The 19,021-nt window shown below is 49.1% G+C and overlaps 1 protein-coding gene across 1 annotated transcript in view; it reads left to right on the forward strand.

The window, feature by feature from the left end:
• CHCHD6 (coiled-coil-helix-coiled-coil-helix domain containing 6) overlaps nucleotides 1–19,021 on the forward strand; it is a 241,708-nt gene that overhangs the window by 184,389 nt on the left and 38,298 nt on the right. Inside the window, exon 6 of the mRNA XM_080800304.1 lies at nucleotides 11,554–11,624. Within this exon, the coding sequence (XP_080656430.1) occupies nucleotides 11,554–11,624 (71 nt within the window). The remainder of the gene's footprint in view (nucleotides 1–11,553; nucleotides 11,625–19,021) is intronic.

The raw sequence follows: 19,021 nt of genomic DNA on the forward strand, positions 1-19,021 counted from the left end.
CTTAACTATTCCTTTGAGAGAGGCACCACACCTAGTAAGTAGTTACCATCCTCATTTGGTGGTTGAGGAAGCCAAGGCACAGAGAGGTGAAGTAACATGCCTAAAGGCACAGAGCTAGTATGTGGCAAAGCCAGGCTTGAATCTCATGTTTTCAGCTCAGGTTTCCCTGGCCTTAGAGCAGTGACTGCCAACCTTAACTGCACATGAGAATCCCTTGGGGCGGCTTCTTACCGATGCTGGGCCGCTTGGGTGGCTCAGTTGGTTAAGCCTCCAACTCTTGATTTCTACTCAGGTCATGATCTCAGGGTCTTGGGATTGAGTCCTGAGTCAGGCTCTGCGCTCAGCAAGGAGTCTGCTTTAGGATTTTCTCCCCTCTTCCTCTGCCCCTCCCCCTCCCCTCTCTGTCAAATAAATAAATAAATCTTTTAAAAACATAAAATACTGATGCCTAGATGCAACCCCAGACTGATCATCAGACTCTCTGGGGGTGGGCCCAGGCCTTATGCATATAAAAAAATTTCTGTGGTGACTGTAACATACTCCCAGGGTTGACGACTGCTGGCCTAGGGTGTAAAGGCCACACCAAGGGCCCCAGTGTAGTTGCCTTCAGAAACCCAGTGAGAATTCAGATCTCTGGAGTTGCAGATATAAAGCCACAGAGACATAGAAGGACTATGCTGAGCTAAGGAAGGCCCTTAGCCCAACCAAGGGCATTCAAGTTTTTGCAAAAATTAACATAATGCCATTGAAACAAGGCCCATAGGAGGCCCACCTTCTGCACACCTGTGCTTCTCAAACCTCCAAATGCATACAGATCACCTGGGAGCTTGCTAAAGAGCAGGCGTGGGGCAGGGCCTGTGATGTTCGGTGTTTCTAACACGTTCCCAGGCAACACTGCTGCTGTTGGCTCAGGAGCCATCCTTGGATTTGCCAGGCTGTCTCCTGCCCTGCTGCCCCCAACTGACCAGGTGGAGGTTTAGCTGAGAGCAAGGGCTGCAGACTTGTAGCAGACAGCCTAGGGGAACTTCTCTCTCTCTTCTCTTCTTTTTAATAGTTTATTTATTTATTTGACAGATGGAGATCACAAGTAAGCAGAGAGGCAGGCAGAGAGAGAGGGGGAAGCAGGCTCCCCGCTGAGCAGAGAGCAGAGTGCGGCTCTATCCCAGGACCCTGGGATCATGACCTGAGCTGAAGGCAGAGGCTTTAACCCACTGAGCCACCCAGGCGCCCTAGGAACTTCTCTCTTGTGGCAGTCTTCAGAGAGGGACTCAGGCCCACTGTCAGGAGCGTGTGGCCAGCCTCCGGCCCAGAGGGCGCAGAGTCTCCTAAAGCTGAGAGTTGCTGAGTGTGGTGCCCCTGCCATTCATCCGGACAGGGGAACTTTAGGGATTAGCACAAAGGGCGGAAACATCTGGCTCAGCGCACTGTGGCCTGTATGTGCTGCACCTGAAGGTCTGATGGCTAGGTCCTGAGAGAGCCCATGCCACAGTCCCACAGCGTCCCATCACCTCTTTCCTCCCCATGGAATTCCCGGCCTCACAGGGGTCCCATCACTGGGGCTGTGTTTGAGAGTTTTCCTCTACTACCCTCTGTTGCAGTGAATGAGCAATTCACAGTATTAATACTCTGAATTTTATTCAGGGTCAGCCCACCAGTAAGTCACAGAAATGGAATTAAAATTCATGCCTCTTCATTTTTTTTTCCTCTTCCTTTCTGTTGTGCTCTGCATTTTGTTTTCGAACTCCTTCGATATTCACTTAGCCAAGTAGGTTTCCGCCAGTGTAAAAACCAACTAAGCAGCAGCACTGAGGCATGGCTGGCTGCCCAGCTTTTGTGTTGGAGCAGCAGCACGGCCCGGCTGGACAGCCCTGCCTCCTTCCACATCCTGCCAGTGGAGTGATTACGGCGGCAGATTACCTTGTCAGTCCTGTTTACTGCAAGCACACCGCTGAATTCCCTCCTTGTCTACCCTCACGTGGCTTCTGTCCATGTAGGTTAAATGCCATTCTGTATTTAGCAGCCATTTAAAGCTCTCTGCTTCCCTTTCTTCTTCAATATCCACTGCCTGGCCTCAGTCTGGCTCCGCGCTTCCCGGCCCGGCCCTGGGTCTGGGCAGACGCTCAACCTTCCACATACCATCGACATTTTTTAAAACATCTTTTTCACATACCACTTTAAATGCAGCTTTGATCTTTTTGCCTTTAACTATTTGTCAGACTTCTGCAGTGCAGTTTTCCTCGAATAATCCCACTCCTCTGAATTCATTTTTTCTTCTGTACACTGTAACGTGGAGTCTTCCCTTAGACTCTCTAAGAGGAGCTGACCCTGCCGCTCTGACTGGCTCCTTCTGACGCTCCCCCAGCTATAGCTGAGTCAGCCCTGTGCGGTCCTGACAGATTCCTGGGGGACTGTGGCCCTGCCACGGAACCACAGGGCACCTTGTATGTGTGTCCTGTGGGGCATGTTGCTCCTTTCCAGCCTCGGTCACCCAGTAAATCACCAAGGACTCCAAAGGTGTGGTATTCTCACCTAGACACACCTCAACTCCACACAATGGAGAAAAGCTCTTGGAGAAAAGGACTCATAGAGAGAACCGGTTGCTGCCAGAGGAGAGGGGGTCTGGGGGTGCAAAATAGGGGAGGGCCAGTAAGAAGCACAGGCTTCCAGTTAATTGCAAAGTAAGTGAGTCGTCAGGGTGGAAAGGACAGCATAGAGAATATAGTCAATAATATTGTAACAACTTTAGATGGTGACAGATGGTGACTAGAATTATGGTGAGCATCTTGTAATGTACATAAATGTCAAGTCACTGTGTTGTACACCTGAAATGAATATAATATTGCAGCTCAACTCTACTTTGAAAAAAAATTTTTAAAAGAAGAGTTCTTAGATGAAGTTCAGCACTCATCTAGAGGTCTGGTGGCTAAAGTTTAGTATTCAGTGTAAATCAAAATTCTAAAAAACATGTACAGTTATTGCTTATTAACACGGCTTTACATTTATCTAGTGCTTTACAGTATGTGTGCGAGTATATGTGTGTGTTGTGTGTATGTAGATGCCTAGAGCTCTGTTTCTTCACCCTCTTGTAAGGAGAGTGGTAAATCCCACCCCCAGTCACATATACAATAGTGCACACACATGCAACCCACACACATACCCCAGAAGCAACTGAAATGCTGGAAGTCTTAGTTAAACACACAGAAGAGAAGGGGCGTGGTCCAGGAAACCCAGCTTCTGACCTTAGACTCTTCATTATGGCACAGCGGAAAGTGACAGAGAGGGATTTTTTTCTCTCTGACTTTTCACAAATGCAAATATTTCTCGGAAGGTCTCACCTAAAGCCACTGTCACAACACTAATTAGCAGTTCACATCTTTGCAAGGTTCAGACAGCAGCCAGCCATGTGTGTTAGGAAAGGGGATGTGGCGATGTCCAGGGAATGAGGGGTGCCCTGGTGGGAGAGGGGAAGGACACAGTAGGGCACGACATGACGGGGTGTTGCTTCAGGACTGTTCCTGCAGCCACGAGGAGGGCAGATCTCTAGGATTGGAGGCCCAGCCGGTACAAAGTCATTGGCTACTTTAGGCCAGAGGTGATGAGGGCAGAGCTGAGGCGGCAGGCAGAGTCCAGAGACCTGCAAGGTCCAGAGTGAGCTGAATAACAAGACCTTTGTTCATTCTTCAAGTATGGATCAATAAAGTAAAAAAGCTGACCCTAGGCTCATGCGGTTCCCAGTCCGAGGTGGGGAAACAGGTAGCAGAGGATTGCCGCACACTATGGGAAATGCTGCTGAAAAGCATGGTACAGAGCACTGAGAAGGGAAACATCAGTTTTGCTTGGGAGGTGGGAGAGGAATGACACTCCCTAGCAGAGGGGACGTTGTTGTGTCTCAAAGCACAGATCAGAGTTTCTCAGGAGGCCAGGGAAGAATTGGGAGAAGAAACAATGCAGAGAGCATGATGGAGGCTTGGAAGATGGCGAGTGGTCTCAGGTGAAGGGCAGAGCCCACCAGGGCCAGTGCCAAGGTTGTTCATTACAGAGGGCCATCTCAAAGGGAGAGTCAGAGGCCACTCTGCAGACGGGGAGGGGCATGGAAAGTTTAAGCTGAGAGGTGTAGTTAAGGTGGTGGTGGTCATTGCAGCAAATGTAGGGGGTGGACTTAATGAGAAAGCACAAGAGGAGGAAAGTTCAAGAAGCTCAGTGCCTGACAGAAGGAAAGAGGAACTGAGAGTGGGATCCTATGACCGACGGGACCCGGTTCTGCTGAGGGCCAAGGGGACTCTCAGTGTTCAGCTAAGACTTACTGTGCAGGCTCTGTAGCAAAGCTATGGGAGCCCTTGTTTAGGCTCCAGCCACTGCCCTGTGCCCCTCCCTCGCATCCCAGCAGCCTACCTGATGCCCCACAGGTTGTCTCCTGGACTCCACAGGGCTGACTCTCTACCACCGGTGTGGGGTCGTGTTTGTCCCACCCTCAGGAAAGGACCCACCGGCTCCCTTGGGGCAGTCCTTCCACTCGCTCTTTGTAACACGACAGCCGCTGATCCTTCCAGAGTGGAAATCAGATCATATTATCCCCTGATCAAACCCCCCAGTGGCTCCCTGCCAACCTGTCCTTTTCCCTACATCTGTTCTTCTCTTGAACATTTTCCAACCACACTCCCCTTGCTTCCCCAAGAACATGCCAAGTGCATCTGTAGTCCCATCTTAGGACCGTCCCTGAATCTTATTTCCCTCTTCACGTCTAGCCCAAGGCACCCTGGCAGAGAGGCCTGGCTCAACCTTAAAATAGCCCCTACCCCATCTTGTCACTCCTCATTCCCTTCACCTGCTACGTCCCTTTATAACACTTCTGAGTAGAATTGTTTTCTTGTCTTTCCATATCCAGACTGTTAGCTCTCCGAATGCAAGGACTTCATTTCTCACGTTCACTGCTGTGCCCTCTGCTTGTTCAGCAAGGCTTGGCGAATAGTAGACACTCAGTAAATACTGGTTGAATGTATGGAATAAACAAGTGAACACTGACACGCTGGGCAAGCTTGTACCCATTGTTAACTGTACCCTCAGAGCACCCCACGGGACCAGGAGGTGACAGGCTCAGGGAGAAGGAGTCATCTTCGCATGCCACTGTGGACCCTGGAACCCAGCAGCCTGGAGGGATGGTAGGCTCGCCTCTGGGAGCAAAGGGTCATGCGCAGAGACAGAGGCGTGTCTGATCCTGGGGGAGAGGTGCATGTTGGTGCCCAGTGGCAGCCTCACTGGTCTCTGAAGTTGAAACAGTCATATACCCACAGTAGGAGTTCAGGGTGGGTACCAAGTTAAGGTCAGGATAGCTGTTGTGGAGAATTACAAGTTGTGTGGAAGGTTTGGATGAAGGTGGAGCAGGTTTGTGGCTCTTCTGGGGAATAGAAGGTACCAGGTAGGGCTATCTTGTGGGGTACAAGGAGGAATGTGGGGAATCCCAGGCCATTGTGGGGGTGCAGGGAAGATCCTAGATAGGGCTGTCCTGGGTGGGGATGGGGGAGGTTTTGGGTGTGGCCTGACCGTAGATGGCTGTGACAATTCAGGTGGTGGGCATGGGGGTGAGTAGACCATGGAAGGAAGGAGCGCTAGCTCTGAAGGATCCCAGACATTGGACATTGCTGAGTTCAAGCAATGGAAGGAAAGATTATAGTCTGTGAACCCCCATCTACAGTAAGTGCCAGAGCACGTCTGGAAAGAGAGGTCATTTCTCCACATGCCAGCAGAGTAGGAGCTGGTAGGTACCCAGGAGGAGGGAAAGAGACAAAGGTGTAGTTGTGTGACTTCATAAATAGCCAGGAACCAGCTGTTAAGCCATTTCACAAAACTGAATTTCCATTCTTGGCCAACTGTGTTTCTGATCACATGTCCTGAGATTTAGAAATTTTTATGTTGACTGTTTGACTCTACAAAAGGCTTACGTGCATTTCTTCTTTGTGCTTGTTATTATTTTCAAGTCAGAGATTCTTTAAATCCCGAATATGTTAATTTTTTTCACTCCCCTTAAAATTTAACGTTCCTGTGAGCTTTGAGAAGCTTTTGGTAATTAGGCCGGTGAGTTCCATAGCTCCCAGGATGACCGGCCCTCAGCCATGTCGACAGCACCTTGGCTTGGGGCTCTCCTGTCCTCACGCTGGGATTCTGGGATTTTTTGAGCCCTCCCCTCTGGGCCCTTCCACAGCCTGCACTGATTTTGATTTTGCTGGCAATCTCCCCCTGCACTGGACAGCCGGGATCCCATACTTCGCATTTTTCTACATTAGCTTGGAGTCCTGTCTGCATGGCTTTTGCCTTGTTAAGTTTCTCCCTGGGGGACAGTTGGGCACAAAGGGAAGGCCATGGCACTGAATGGGAGTCTGATGGGCCTGGGTTCAAGTCCTGCTTCTTTCCCTTGAGGCTCTGGCCCTGAGGGTTGGATCCACTGCCTCTCTGAGCGTCGTGTCTTCATGTGGCAGAGGGGTGGGCGTTCCCACCTTGAAGCCCTGCTCTGGGCACGGAGGGACCAGGCTGTTTGGAAGTCCCTGCTCTGGCACCTGGCCTCAGTGATCCTGTGCAGCCTTCTGAGCGACATGTCCCCATTCGATTGTGTGGCGCCCTCCTCGGTGCCCACAGGGGAAGAGGGCAAACTTTCTTGATGGACGACACAAATGACCACACCCTACTTGTGTTTTTGAATCTTTTCTAATGGTACTTATCTCTACTTCTGTTCACTCTACTTCTGATTGAGGGCCTACTATGCACCAGACATGGCTGGAGGCTCTGGGCACAGATCAGCGAGCAGTACAGGGGAAAACCCCTCCCTTTGTGGAATTTACATCCTCAAGCAAACCTCTCTTACTTTTACTATTCTCAGATCTCTTCCAAATATATGTGTTAGTTAATATGCATTTGCCCCTTAAGTTCTCCAAACAGTTATTGGGCGTTTACTCTGTGCCAGGCACAGTTCTAAGCATTTTATATGCCTTATCTCATTGGCATCTATACTGGTTCCCACACAACCATATGAAGGGGGCTCCATTATTGTTCTCATTTTACAGACGAGAGGCTAAAGAGGCAGAGACAGAGGTCTGGACACTGGCCACAGTGTACACACCGTAGGGGCTGCATTCTGACTCCAGGGCCCATACCCATTCTTGCCCCTCCAGCTGCCTCAATTGTTCCCAGGATGGTCCTTAGACCTTGGTTCAGCCTTCCCTCTCCAGCAGAAATACCACGTAGACTGTCTTCCATGACACCCTGCAGAGGCCCACACACACAGTAGGCAACTTATGGATCCTTGTTGCTCAGGTGTGAGTCTGCATGACCCCTGGAAGGGCTTTCAGGCCCAAGAGCCACTCTCTGCAGGCCCTCACACTGACCTCTGTTGTCTTCTGTCCTAGGCCGGCAACAGCTCACTCAGCTGCCCAGCTAGCAGGTTAGCGCAGGCTCCCCCCTCCCACACCCTGCCCCACTCTGGTCCCTCATGGCTCCACAGTGGGGGTAGCCGGACCGCTTCTGTGGCCTGTGACATGTTTCCTTGTCGTCCCCTTCTGAGCCTTCTCCCTGTGCCTCCCCCTCACCATCACACTCTCTTTTGATCTCGCAAATCCAGGCCCTTGGAGAAATCAGACAGTATGAAATATGAAAACTGCCTGGGAAGTAATTGAAGAAACACTGTGACTTTTGAAACCCATAGAGATAACACTCACACCTTCTTACTCACGTTATTTAATTTTTAATGGCAGATTTAATTAATGGAGATCAGGTCTTCTGGTTTCAGATGTGCATACGGAGCAGCTGGAGGAGGAGGAGGGGTGGCTGTTTATAGGGTGGAGGGAGGACAAGACTCTAAGATCAGGAATCTGAAGAGTGTAATGGGGAGGATAATAGTTGACGATCACTGGGTGCTGGTTGACGTGCGGGCATTCAGTACAGTGCATTTGGAGCTGTGACCTTTAAATGGGTGATAGGGCTCCAGACAGGCACAGTGCCCGGGCCTCCCCAGGCCCTGTGGGACAATGCTGCAGGCGATTCCAGGCGCTCTGCTGGCACCACACTCCATCGTCCACACAGCTGCCAGAATGTTCTCTGAAACACGCATCTCCCCTGCCACTCCCTCACATAAAAAGTAAAACCCGCCTTCTGGCCTACCATTGAGAACCCCAGGTCCCAAGCTGTCTTTGTCTCTGGCCCCTTCCCTTACTTCTGGTAAGACTACAACATCTAACGTGTGCTGTCCCTCCCTCTTCCTCTCATTATTGGCTCATTTATGCTCATCATGTAAGACTCCATTTCTTAAAAGTCCAAGTATCCTTCGACCCAAGATTTTGACTTCTAGAATGTACCCTTTGGCTACACCCCCTTGTGCACAAAGATAAAGATGCCATGATGTGCCTTTCAGCATTGCTTGTCATCACAGAACCTACCATGAAATACTATTCAGTGGGACAGTTGGCTGAGTATCCCATTGTAATTGTGACACTGTGTTGGCTGGGAGCCCTGTGAGGCTGGGGGCAGCAGCAGGCATGCTCATCTTAGAATCCCCTGGCACCCAGCAGGTTCTCTGTATGAGGATGGATGGCCCCCATCCTTAGAGAAGCCCACAGTGGTGGTCCGGCCCAAGAGTCTGCAGAATATCCCACTCCTCCAGGCAGAGTGTCTGAGTGGACTCTAGCACCCTCAGGAATGCCTGGTGGACACAAGCCGTGGGCTCGGCATCCCCAAGGCACAGACCAGGACCTCCATGGACCAGGGGAGCCGCACAGGGAACTCTCCGTGGTGCGTGGTCCCAGGGTCTGCTCAGGCAGATGACGTGGCAGACTCAGGGGGGAGGGCGGGCACAACAGGAAGGGGGATTCCTCTGAGTCATTCTGAGAGACAATAGAGGAAGCTGCAGCAGGATAATCACAACCACTTCTTGGCCTGTGGGCACTTCCTGTGACAAATCTCGCTGACCACATGTTCAGTCTGAGCTCGGAGGCAACTCAGCTGCTTGCTGAGCTTGTCCTGGCCGAGCCGCGTTCACATGGAGATGCAGAGGCAGCACGGAGGTGCTGGGAGTCCCAGCAGCCCACCTTGGGAAGGGACATTGACAGACCACAGGCCACAAGCCTAGAAGACAGTGACCTGACACGTCTCCAAAGAGAGACTGAGCCGAGAGACTCTTATGCAAAGAGAACCGCGTGGGCGCGGATGGAGGAGCTTAGTAAGGCCCAAGCCCGCCTCAGAAAGTCCAGTGGTGCCATGACCTGTGGCTGCAGCGGCAGGGTGGGCACCATGAGCCTGCCACCACTCAACTCCGTCTCTCAGCCATCCTGCAAGGGAGTAGGAGCCCTGTCTTACCATGAGGAAATAAGCTGCTAGAAGTAAGTGACTCACTAAAGAACACAGAACGCATATGCCCGAGAAAAATGGAAAGGTGGGCCTGCGGGCCATGCCGTCTTCTGTGAGGGCCCATGGATGGAAAGGTCAGACTGATTGCAAATGATCCCCATCAAGGAGATCACAGAAGAGCATCTGTGTGGAGTGGGAGGAAAAGCCAAGCCGATTCACGTCTGTGTCCTTATGCCCGTGCCTAGGACATTTCACGTTGGTCAAATGTCAGACTGGTTGAGGCAAAGTCATAATCTCTTGGCTGGAACATCAGGACTCTAGAGAGGAAACATGGGGCAGCTTGGAGTCAACACAGACCTGTAGGAGCCAGAGCGGTTGTGGCTGGGGAGCGGGGGAAGAGAACCCCTGTGTATTTCACGCCCGATGTGTGCTGGGAGTGTTCACATTTCCCATCTTCTGTGCCTGATGGCTGGTATAGAGAGGCAGGGGCTATCTCCTGGGCTCAGAGGTGAGGACCTGCCAGGCTCCCTCAGCATTTGGGGGGTGGAAGACCCAACACGGGACTCACCCCAGCATACCCCAGTGCAGTAGTCTGGCACCCAGGCTCCTGCTGGTCTGGGCCCCAGATGTTCCCTCAGGCACACCCCCTTTGGTGGGCCCTCCCATTTGAGTCTTCCCCGAGGCACATACCAGGAATGAGGAATGAGGAATGAGGGCCAGGTTCATACCCAGACTCTGCCTTTGATACCCTGCAGGTCTCTAGGGGAGGTGCTTCCTGCCTCTGTCTTGGTAACTGAGAAGGTTACAGAGAATATAGATGGATGGTGCGGTGCCCTGGGCGTAAGGCGCTTCCCTTGCATGGCTCGGGTCTGGTTACCTGTCACCTTTAACATTTTGTCTAAGGAGTAAATTGTTCCTTTTGGGCCAGGCTGTCTCTGTGAACGGTAGAGTGGGGAGATCCAGGCTTAGAGTCCGACAGGCATGCACAGGGGCACGGCTCTGTGACTTCAGGGTCCCTTTAACTGCCTCTCAGACTTCTTGCAGGGACTGACCCACGCTGGTGGGAGGCCCCTGAAGCAGGAAGCTTCCATTTACTCACCTGTAAAAGAGGGGCAGCCAACCCCCCCCCCCCCCCGCCACACACACACACAGGTTCTGAGAACAGTCTGGCCCAGGTCTGCATGGCTAGGCAGGCTTCCCATGGTACCTGTGCTATCTTGTCACCCTCACCAGGGAAGTCTGACTGTTGGCCCATCTTGGGCTGTCCTCTGGGGTTTCATTCTTGAGACTGCTTCCTGCAGAAAATCAGTCTATCCACTGGGAGCCTCCAGGGGCCCCACCAGGAGTGTGGTGGCAGGTCGGGTGAGCCAGTGCATTTTTATTGATCTCTTCTGGAAACAAGTGGAAAGTGCTAGGTTCTGGGCCACTGAGGCATAAAGTAGGGGAGTAACTTACCCAGAGTCACACTGTGGTGGCCCCAGGGCTTCAGCCCAGCTTTGTTTTACTGCAAGGCCAGGCTGTCCTCTACACAGGTCTGGTCTGGATGTGCACACTTACTAGGTAGCCTCAGAAGGGAGGGAGGTACCAGCCTTTGGTCCTGCCCTGCAGCTCTGCACAGGGAGCCACCTTGCCAGGGAACGAGGTGGTCCTGGCAGGCAGCAAAGCACGCACCCAGCTGGGAATCAGACACCTGGGCTGTGGTCTTGGCACAGCTGCCTGCTGTGTGGCTTTGGGCAAGTTGCTTCACCTCTGGCAGCAGAGTCCACCTACCTACAAAACAGGGGTTGGACCAGATCAAGTCTCAGTATGTTTTTTCTTTAAACATGATAAGAATTTTAGTCTCTGTTTAAGCTATTCACCTCTGCTATTGTAGCAAAAAAGCAGCCACTGACAATGATTAAACAAATCATGAGTGTGGCTGTGTTGCACTAAAACTTTATTTACAAAATCAGGTGACAGGCCAGGTCTTGTTCAGAGTGGTGTATTCCCAGCCCCCGAACCAGAGGATCCACGTGTCGGTCCAGCCATTGCTATCTTCGGATTCTGCAGCTAGGGTTGGCCCACGGTGGGTGGGAGCTAGACCCGAGCTATGCCGCAATCACTGATCTGCTTTGATGCTGGTCAAGAAATTAGCATCTGTCGATTTTTAGCATGGTTACTCCCCTGAGGGAGCCAGAGGGAAATTTCAGTCTTTGGTAACCACTTCTGTTTTTCTCTTTGTAGAATGTCGAGATGTATAAACTGTCTTCACAGCAATTCCATGAGGCAGCTTCGAAAATGGAGGGCATGATAAAGTAAGAATTTGCTTATTATTTTTTGTAAACTTAGCCTGTATTTGTAAGAATCACCACACATGGCTTGAAACCTGCCACCACCTGCCTAATTTCTAATTTCTCTAATAACACAGACAACCATCTGTTCCTCGGTCTCTCACCTGGATATGAGGCAGCCATTGGTCATCTGTAATTGGCCAAATAAGTACTCAGCTCTTCCCTGGCTCCCTGGCGGTGGGAAGGGGGCTGTGGTAGACTGGTAGGCTTGTTTCAGGCCCGATGTTCTGCAGGCTGGGCCACAGACTGGCCGTCTGGCTCCCCGGGGAGTCAAGAAAGGGGAGCTGCTGCCCCGCTGCCCCCACCCCAATTTGTGGAGGTGGTTTTCAGAACAGCCTATTCCTGAGGGCAGCTCTGTGTGCCAGGCCCTGAGCCATGTACCTCCACATGTTGACATGCCCAGGGCAGCCCCCATTTTACTCCCAGCAGGACTGGGGCTCAGGGACACTGATGGCTGGCTGAGGTCACATAGCGCTGAGCGCCAGCATCCAGTCCCCTGTCTGTCCTGCTCCTGCGATATGAGGGAGGCCTCAGAGCCAGAACATTAAGGAATGGCAGGTGCTTGCAGTGTGTTCATTATGCGTGCACCCTACTTCAGGGGGATGTCACAGGACGGTCTGCAGAGGGTGTCGTGGAAGGGAGAGCTGGGCCTTGTGCTCTGGGTCCTTTGTGTGAAGGTGGTCTCTGGACTGGGCTAATGCCCTATTCATCCCCCAAGGGTCTTCCCTTCTCTCCCGGGCGTAAATCGGGGTGTCTCCCCAGGCAAACCAGTCACAGTGCAGAATGGTGAGGGCTTGGATGTGGCACGACAAGAAGGAATCATCAGAGGGAGGTTTGGGTGACAAGGAGGTGACAAAGTGCTTATAAATACAGCTGCTGATGCAGACCGTGCAAGGAGCCAGGGAGGGCAGCGGGGACAGATGGACTTAGTACAAATCTGGGGTACAGCATGGGGCAGCTGAAGCTAGGGGTCCATACTTCTGGAACGGACTACAGAGCAGCTTTGGGGAAAAGCATTTATCTTGAGATTTCAAGTCCTAGTGCAGTAACAGGAGACTCAGAGAAAGAACTTCCCAGTAAGCAGGTGGAGATGGAAAGGTCTTACATCTGCCCGTGGGGATCCCATAAGGGTTCTGGGTGTGATCAAATGCCCTGAGCTGCATAGACCTCAAGGGATAGAATGTTCCAGCTTCCCTCGCAGGCAAGGGCCCAGCTGGTTCGTCCAGAGCTGAGAAACACTCAGAATCATACTCAGTGAAAGGAAGAGGTTGAGAAGCAGTCACACCCCAGATGCTGTGGGATGATAGCCACCCCAATAATGTGATCCCTGGAAACGGAAAAAAAACACAGTGCAGCCCCTCGCCCAGGCCCATCCGCTGGAGCTGCCTATGGGCAGTGATGTCAGGTCCATAGCCCCTCTCTCTCTTTACCTGGATCGTGGAATAGCCCGCCCCCCAAGAAGAGACTCTGGGGAAAAGGCTGGCAGCGATCCCTGCCGTTTTGTTATCTGCCATGTGGCCCACCATCCTGAGGGTGGAGATTGCTGGCCTCCTGGTCCCCTGGATTAGTGCATTTGACTTTGGGGTCACATCCTTTCTCATCCTCATGTCTTCTGAAGGCAAAGGGGAGATGGCATATGAGTGTCTTCTTCATCTGAGTGAAGCGAAAGGTTTTTTTCAAAGGTTTATAACATCCCTTGGTAATTACTACTATATGCTAAGCATATGACTAAACGGAGGTGCTCTGCAAGGCACTTAGGCTGTATCCTCTCCTTTCCTACCACTGCCATTTCACAGATGAAGTACTGAGGCTGGGGTGGTGGGGTGCCCCTCACCTGGCCCATGATTAGGCTCCATGCTGGGGTCAAGCTTCACTTAAATGCTTCAGAGCCACGGCTCTTCTCCACGTGTCTCTGCATCGTCGCTGTCCCTGGAGGGCCCCTCTGAGTGTGAGATGGGCGTCGGCATGGCGCTGAGCCTGCCTAGGATCTAGAGTTAGGTAGACCTGGAATCCAGCCTGGCCCTGCCTCTCACTGGCCAGTCCTGCGACCTTGGGCAGGTCATTTCACCTCTCTGATTGCCTCACGTGCAAAACAGAGCTGATACCCCTCTAAATGCTTTGAGTGAGATGACACACGGAAAGTAGACCTCACATGTCAACAGTTGGTAGTAGTGTTGTGATCATTATTAATAATGGCAGTCATTTGAATCACTCTTGTAACACCCTGCTTGGCATAGTGTGGCACAGATTTAATAAATAAATTGAGTTTACCAACAACAACAACAAAAAATTTGCCTTTGCCCAAACAGAGTAAACAGGAAGCAGTGCAGAGTTAGAAATTATTTTACTTAAACACTGGGGATGGAGAGCGGAATCCCTGATTGGGAGATTTCTTGGATTAACAAATGACTGTAAATTGTATCGTAAATGCCAACTGCTGACAGCAATAATTGTTCTCTTCCAAGACAGTGAACATCTTTTAACAACTTTGAGTAAACTGGATGTTTACTTAGGTGGCTAACTAGATGTCCGTGTATTCGTTTGTTTATTTGACATACATGTATAAAGTACCTACTGTTTGCCAGGCACCATGCTAGGTGCTGGTGATAGAATGATAAACAAGACAGTTCTGGTTCCTGTCAGCAAGGAGTTTGTCATTTGGAGAATGACAAACAATATTTTTAAATTAATTGCATCAGAAGCAATTGCCCAAACAATGATTGATTACAGTAATGAGCCATGGAAAAAAGTGTCTGAATTAAAAGGCACATGTCTGAGGACCCTAATGCAGACTTAGATGGTTGAGAAGGCTTTTTAGGAAGTGACATTTAAACGGATTCCTGCAAGATGAGGAGCGTTTGGTCAAAGGAAGAAAGGGGAAAGAGCACTTCAAACAGAAGTTTCCACGGTGTGCAAAGGCCCGGGGGCAGGAAGTGATTTAACATATTCAGGGAATTGAAAGGCCTGTGTGACTGGAGAGGAATGAATGAGAAGAGAGAGACAAGGATGAAGGATGAGAGACCAGGACTAAGAAGTCAGCAGGAGCCAGACCACACAGAGCTTTATAACCCATATGAGAGATTTCACTCATATCCTAAAATTAGTAAAATACCATTTCAACTTTCTTTCTTTCCTAATGTATGCACTTAAGGTATTGAATTCTCTATAAACACAGCCTTTTTTTTTTAAAGATTTTATTTATTTATTTGACAGACAGAGATCACAAGTAGGCAGAGAGGCAGGCAGAGAGAGAGGAAGGGAAGCAGGCTCCCTGCTGAGCAGAGAGCCTGATGTGGGGCTCGATCCCAGGACCCTGGGATCATGACCCGAGCCGAAGGCAGAGGCTTAACCTACTGAGCCACCCAGGTGCCCCTATAAACACAGCCTTAGCTACACCTTAACATTTCGGTGTATTGTGTTTTCATTATTAATTGAGTTCAAAATTTTTCTAATTTTTATTCTGATTTTTTTCATGAGTTATTTATATAATTATATAAGATCAAGAGTCACACACTCTACTGACTGAGCAAGCCCCCACCCCTCTAGTTACTTTTTGAATAACTGATTTTCAGTTTAATTCTGTGGTTGAAGGATATACTCTAAATCCTCTAAATTTTGAGACCTTGCTTTATAGCCTGTATGTGATCTGTTTTGCTAAGCCTTGTGTATACTTGAAAAGAATGTGTGTTCTGCCAGTGTGTGTAGTGTTCCATGTTTGTCAGTTAGGTTCAGTTGGTCAGTCAGGTTCAGATTTTCTGTATCTTTACTGATATACAGATTTACGGTTTCTTTCTGAGATCATTTTCCTTCTAACTAAAGAACTTCCATAGTATTTCTTTTAGTGTGGCTTTGCTGATTATAAATTCTCTATTTTAATTGTCTGGAAATCTAGTTCATCTTCAGTTTTGAAGAATGTAGCAATCCTCTCTTTGAGCTCCTCGAAGGTATCTTCTACATTCTGATTTGTTATCTGTTTTTCCCTGGAGAAGTCAGCTCTTGATATTATTACTACTCCTTTTTGGTAATTACCTTTTTTCCCCTCTGTCTGATGTTTAGCTTTTCTTTGTCTTTGGTTTTCCTAACAATATGACTGTCATGTGGCTAGGAGTCCATTTTCTTTCCTTTTTCCTGTTTGGGATACATGTGTTGGGGTTTGATGTCCTCTTGTTTTAGAAATTTCTCAGGCATTATCTCTTCAAATAAAATTCTGCCCTATTTTGTCTTTCCTCCTTTCTGGCATTTCAGTTACATGTATTACTGTGTCTCTTTTGTCTCTGTGCCCCTTTTTCTGTTTTTCATCACTTTTTAAAAAATCTTCATCCTGTCCTGCAATTTCGCTATTGACCTTTCACTTCATTAATCCTTTTAATGTTTCAAGTCTCTCTTAAACCTATTTATTGAATTCTAAATTTCAATTACTGCATTTTTGTCAATTCTGGAAGTTCCAGTAGTTTGTTTGATTCCCAGTCTCTGCTGAAATCCTGGTTTTGCCATCTGTTTTCTGGAACCTATTAGTTATTTTGAGGTCATCTGAGGGTCTATTTCTGTTGCTTTTTTTTTTTTTTTTTTTTTTTTTTTTTTTGCTTTTGCTCCTATCTCGTTGTGTGCCTGGTAATTCTTTTTTTTTTTTTTTTAATTTCTTTTCAGCATAACAGAATTCATTGTTTATGCACCACACCCAGTGCTCCATGCAATAGGTGCCCTCCATAATACCCACCACCTGGCTCCCCCAACCTCCCACCCCCCACACCCCTTCAAAACCCTCAGATTGTTTTTCAGAGTCCATAGTCTCTCATGGTTCACCTCCCCTTCCAACTTCCCTCAACGCCCTTCTCCTCTCCATCTCCCCATGTCCTCCGTGTTATTTCTTATGCTCCACAAATAAGCGAAACCATATGATAATTGACTCTCTCTGCTTGACTTATTTCACTCAGCATAATCTCTTCCAGTCCCATCCATGTTGCTACAAAAGTTGGGTATTCATCCTTTGTGATGGAGGCATAATACTCTATAGTGTATATGGACCACATCTTCCTTATCCATTTGTCCGTTGAAGGGCATCTTGGTTCTTTCCACCGTTTGGCGACCGTGGCCATTGCCACTATAAACATTGGGGTACAGATGGCCCTTCTTTTCACTCCATCTGTATCTTTGGGGTAAATACCCAGTAGTGCAATTGCAGAGTCATAGGGAAGCTCTATTTTTAATTTCTTGAGGAATCTCCACACTGTTCTCCAAAGTGGCTGCACCAACTTGCATTCCCACCAACAGTGTAAGAGGGTTCCCCTTTCTCCACATCCTCTCCAAAACACGTTGTTTCCTGTCTTGCTAATTTTGGCCATTCTGACTGGTGTAAGGTGGTATCTCAATGTTGTGCCTGGTAATTCTTGATTGACTGCCAAGCATTGTGTAGAGACTAGACAGAGGCTCTGGAATGTATCTTCTCCCCCAGAGTGCTCCACCCTATTCTTTGGTGGCCACCTGAGGGACTGAGCTGACAACGCTTGCTGCAGGTTTGGTAAAGCTCAGGCTACTTCTGATTTACCCTTATTTCTAGGGCATGGCTTTCCAAGGCTCCAGGACACCTCCTTTCTTGGTGAGCTCACCCCTATGTTTGCTTCCTCAATTCCATGAGACTTCTGAAAATTCCACTTTGCCTTTCAGTGACTTTTACTTGGCTCCTTAGCCTCTTGTCTTAAATAGCTCAAGAATGTGACAAATGCCTTAAAAGAGGAAAACCACTGAGTGTTGGCTCACTGTATTTTAGCTCCTTTCTCTCCAGAATCTTGGTCCCTCAAGGCCTAGCTGCCGTGGCAGCCTTGAGCTCCAAAGGACTAGTGTCTCTCCATACTCCTGTGAGATTTCCAGAAGCTCTGAGCTTCTCCACCCTTTAGCTTAAGCTGTTTTCCCAACTCTCTGCCTCCCTTCCTGCATTGAGAATTGCCAAAAAACTCAGTGGGGACAAGTGGCTCCAGGAGTGAGTATTTAACATCTGTACAGGTCCCTTCCCTTCATAATCTTGGCCCTCAAGACCTATTTTGTCTTGGTCCTCAGATGCCCTGAAACAGACTTCTTAAATGTCAACTTTTAAAATTTCTTTCTCAGCGGTGAATGTAGTTTTTCCCCAAGCTACTCTACTATAACTGGGAGCATAAGTCTCAACTTAGCTTTTGAGGAATGTTTAGTTTGCCAAGCAGAAAATGGCCATGCCAGGTAAAGGAAAGAGAGTAAGAACTAAAGCAAAGCCCATCAAACACTGGTTAGCAACTGATGGCATGGATGGCCCTCCTGACTTTTCCTGGGCTTGCTAAGCTTTCCTGAGGCCTGCTAAGCCCGCCATATATGCAGGGCCTCAGAAGATACCCGTCAGAGGGTCAATGGAGAACTCAAAACTAAAGGGATATGTCGTTGGTAAGGCCAGTATTCACAGTGTGGAGACTCTTGTTTTGGAAGAATTCCGTCATTGGGGTAGAAGTGGGTCTCCACAGTATGTATGCGTGCACAGACACACACGCACGCGCGCTCGCCCCTTTACCTCACAACAGCACAGCAGGCAGGATTGTTCAGGTTTTCTGAAGGAAGAGATTAAGACCCCAGGGAACATCCTGCATTTATTGTGTCACATCTATTTTTTATGACAACCTTCAGTCCTCTTCCCGTGGGATTCATTCAGAGCCTGTCTCGACTTCTCCCTGTCAGGAAACTTGTACAGTCCTCCCTGGCCCCACAGAGAGCCGCCCCTCAAAGAGATTAGAACAATTGAGTTGAAGGAAGAAGATTATTAACTGTTTCCTGAAACTGAGTCATTGTGCTGCAAGGACTTTGATCCAGAGAGGTCTGATTAATGTGGACACAGTGACTTGGAACTTGCTGGGGCTGAGCTTCCATGGTAGCTCCCGCCCTCACCTGGAAGCCAGGGTTTATTAAATAACCTGGGGGGGGAGGGGCTGGGCTCACCTGAGAGTATATTCTCAGGTGCTCTATTAATTGAGCTACAGACAGATTGATTACCTATTAAGACAATGGTCATTTATTTGAACCCCAAATAAAATAGTATTCTGTTTTAATTGATCCAAATAATGTTCAAATTAGTCTGACTTCAAAAGCTGTTTCTCATTCTCACTTCCTTATCTTATATAACTTTGTAAAAGGAGCAGGAAATTTACCAAAATATGTGGCTTAAACTGGTGTGCATGGCTCTTTGAGAGGTTACAAATCAAAACCCACATGCAGCTGTTCTGCTAGGCACTTACGTGGCTCCCAGGATCTCCTCTTCACAGGGAGCTCTGGTGGCAGATGCCTTGCAGGTCTGGAAACTAAGTCCCCTTACCTCTCAGGTCCGTAAAGCAGGGAAAATGATG

This window comes from Martes martes (assembly GCF_963455335.1).
Source record: "Martes martes genome assembly, chromosome: 1".
NCBI lineage: Eukaryota > Metazoa > Chordata > Mammalia > Carnivora > Mustelidae > Martes > Martes martes.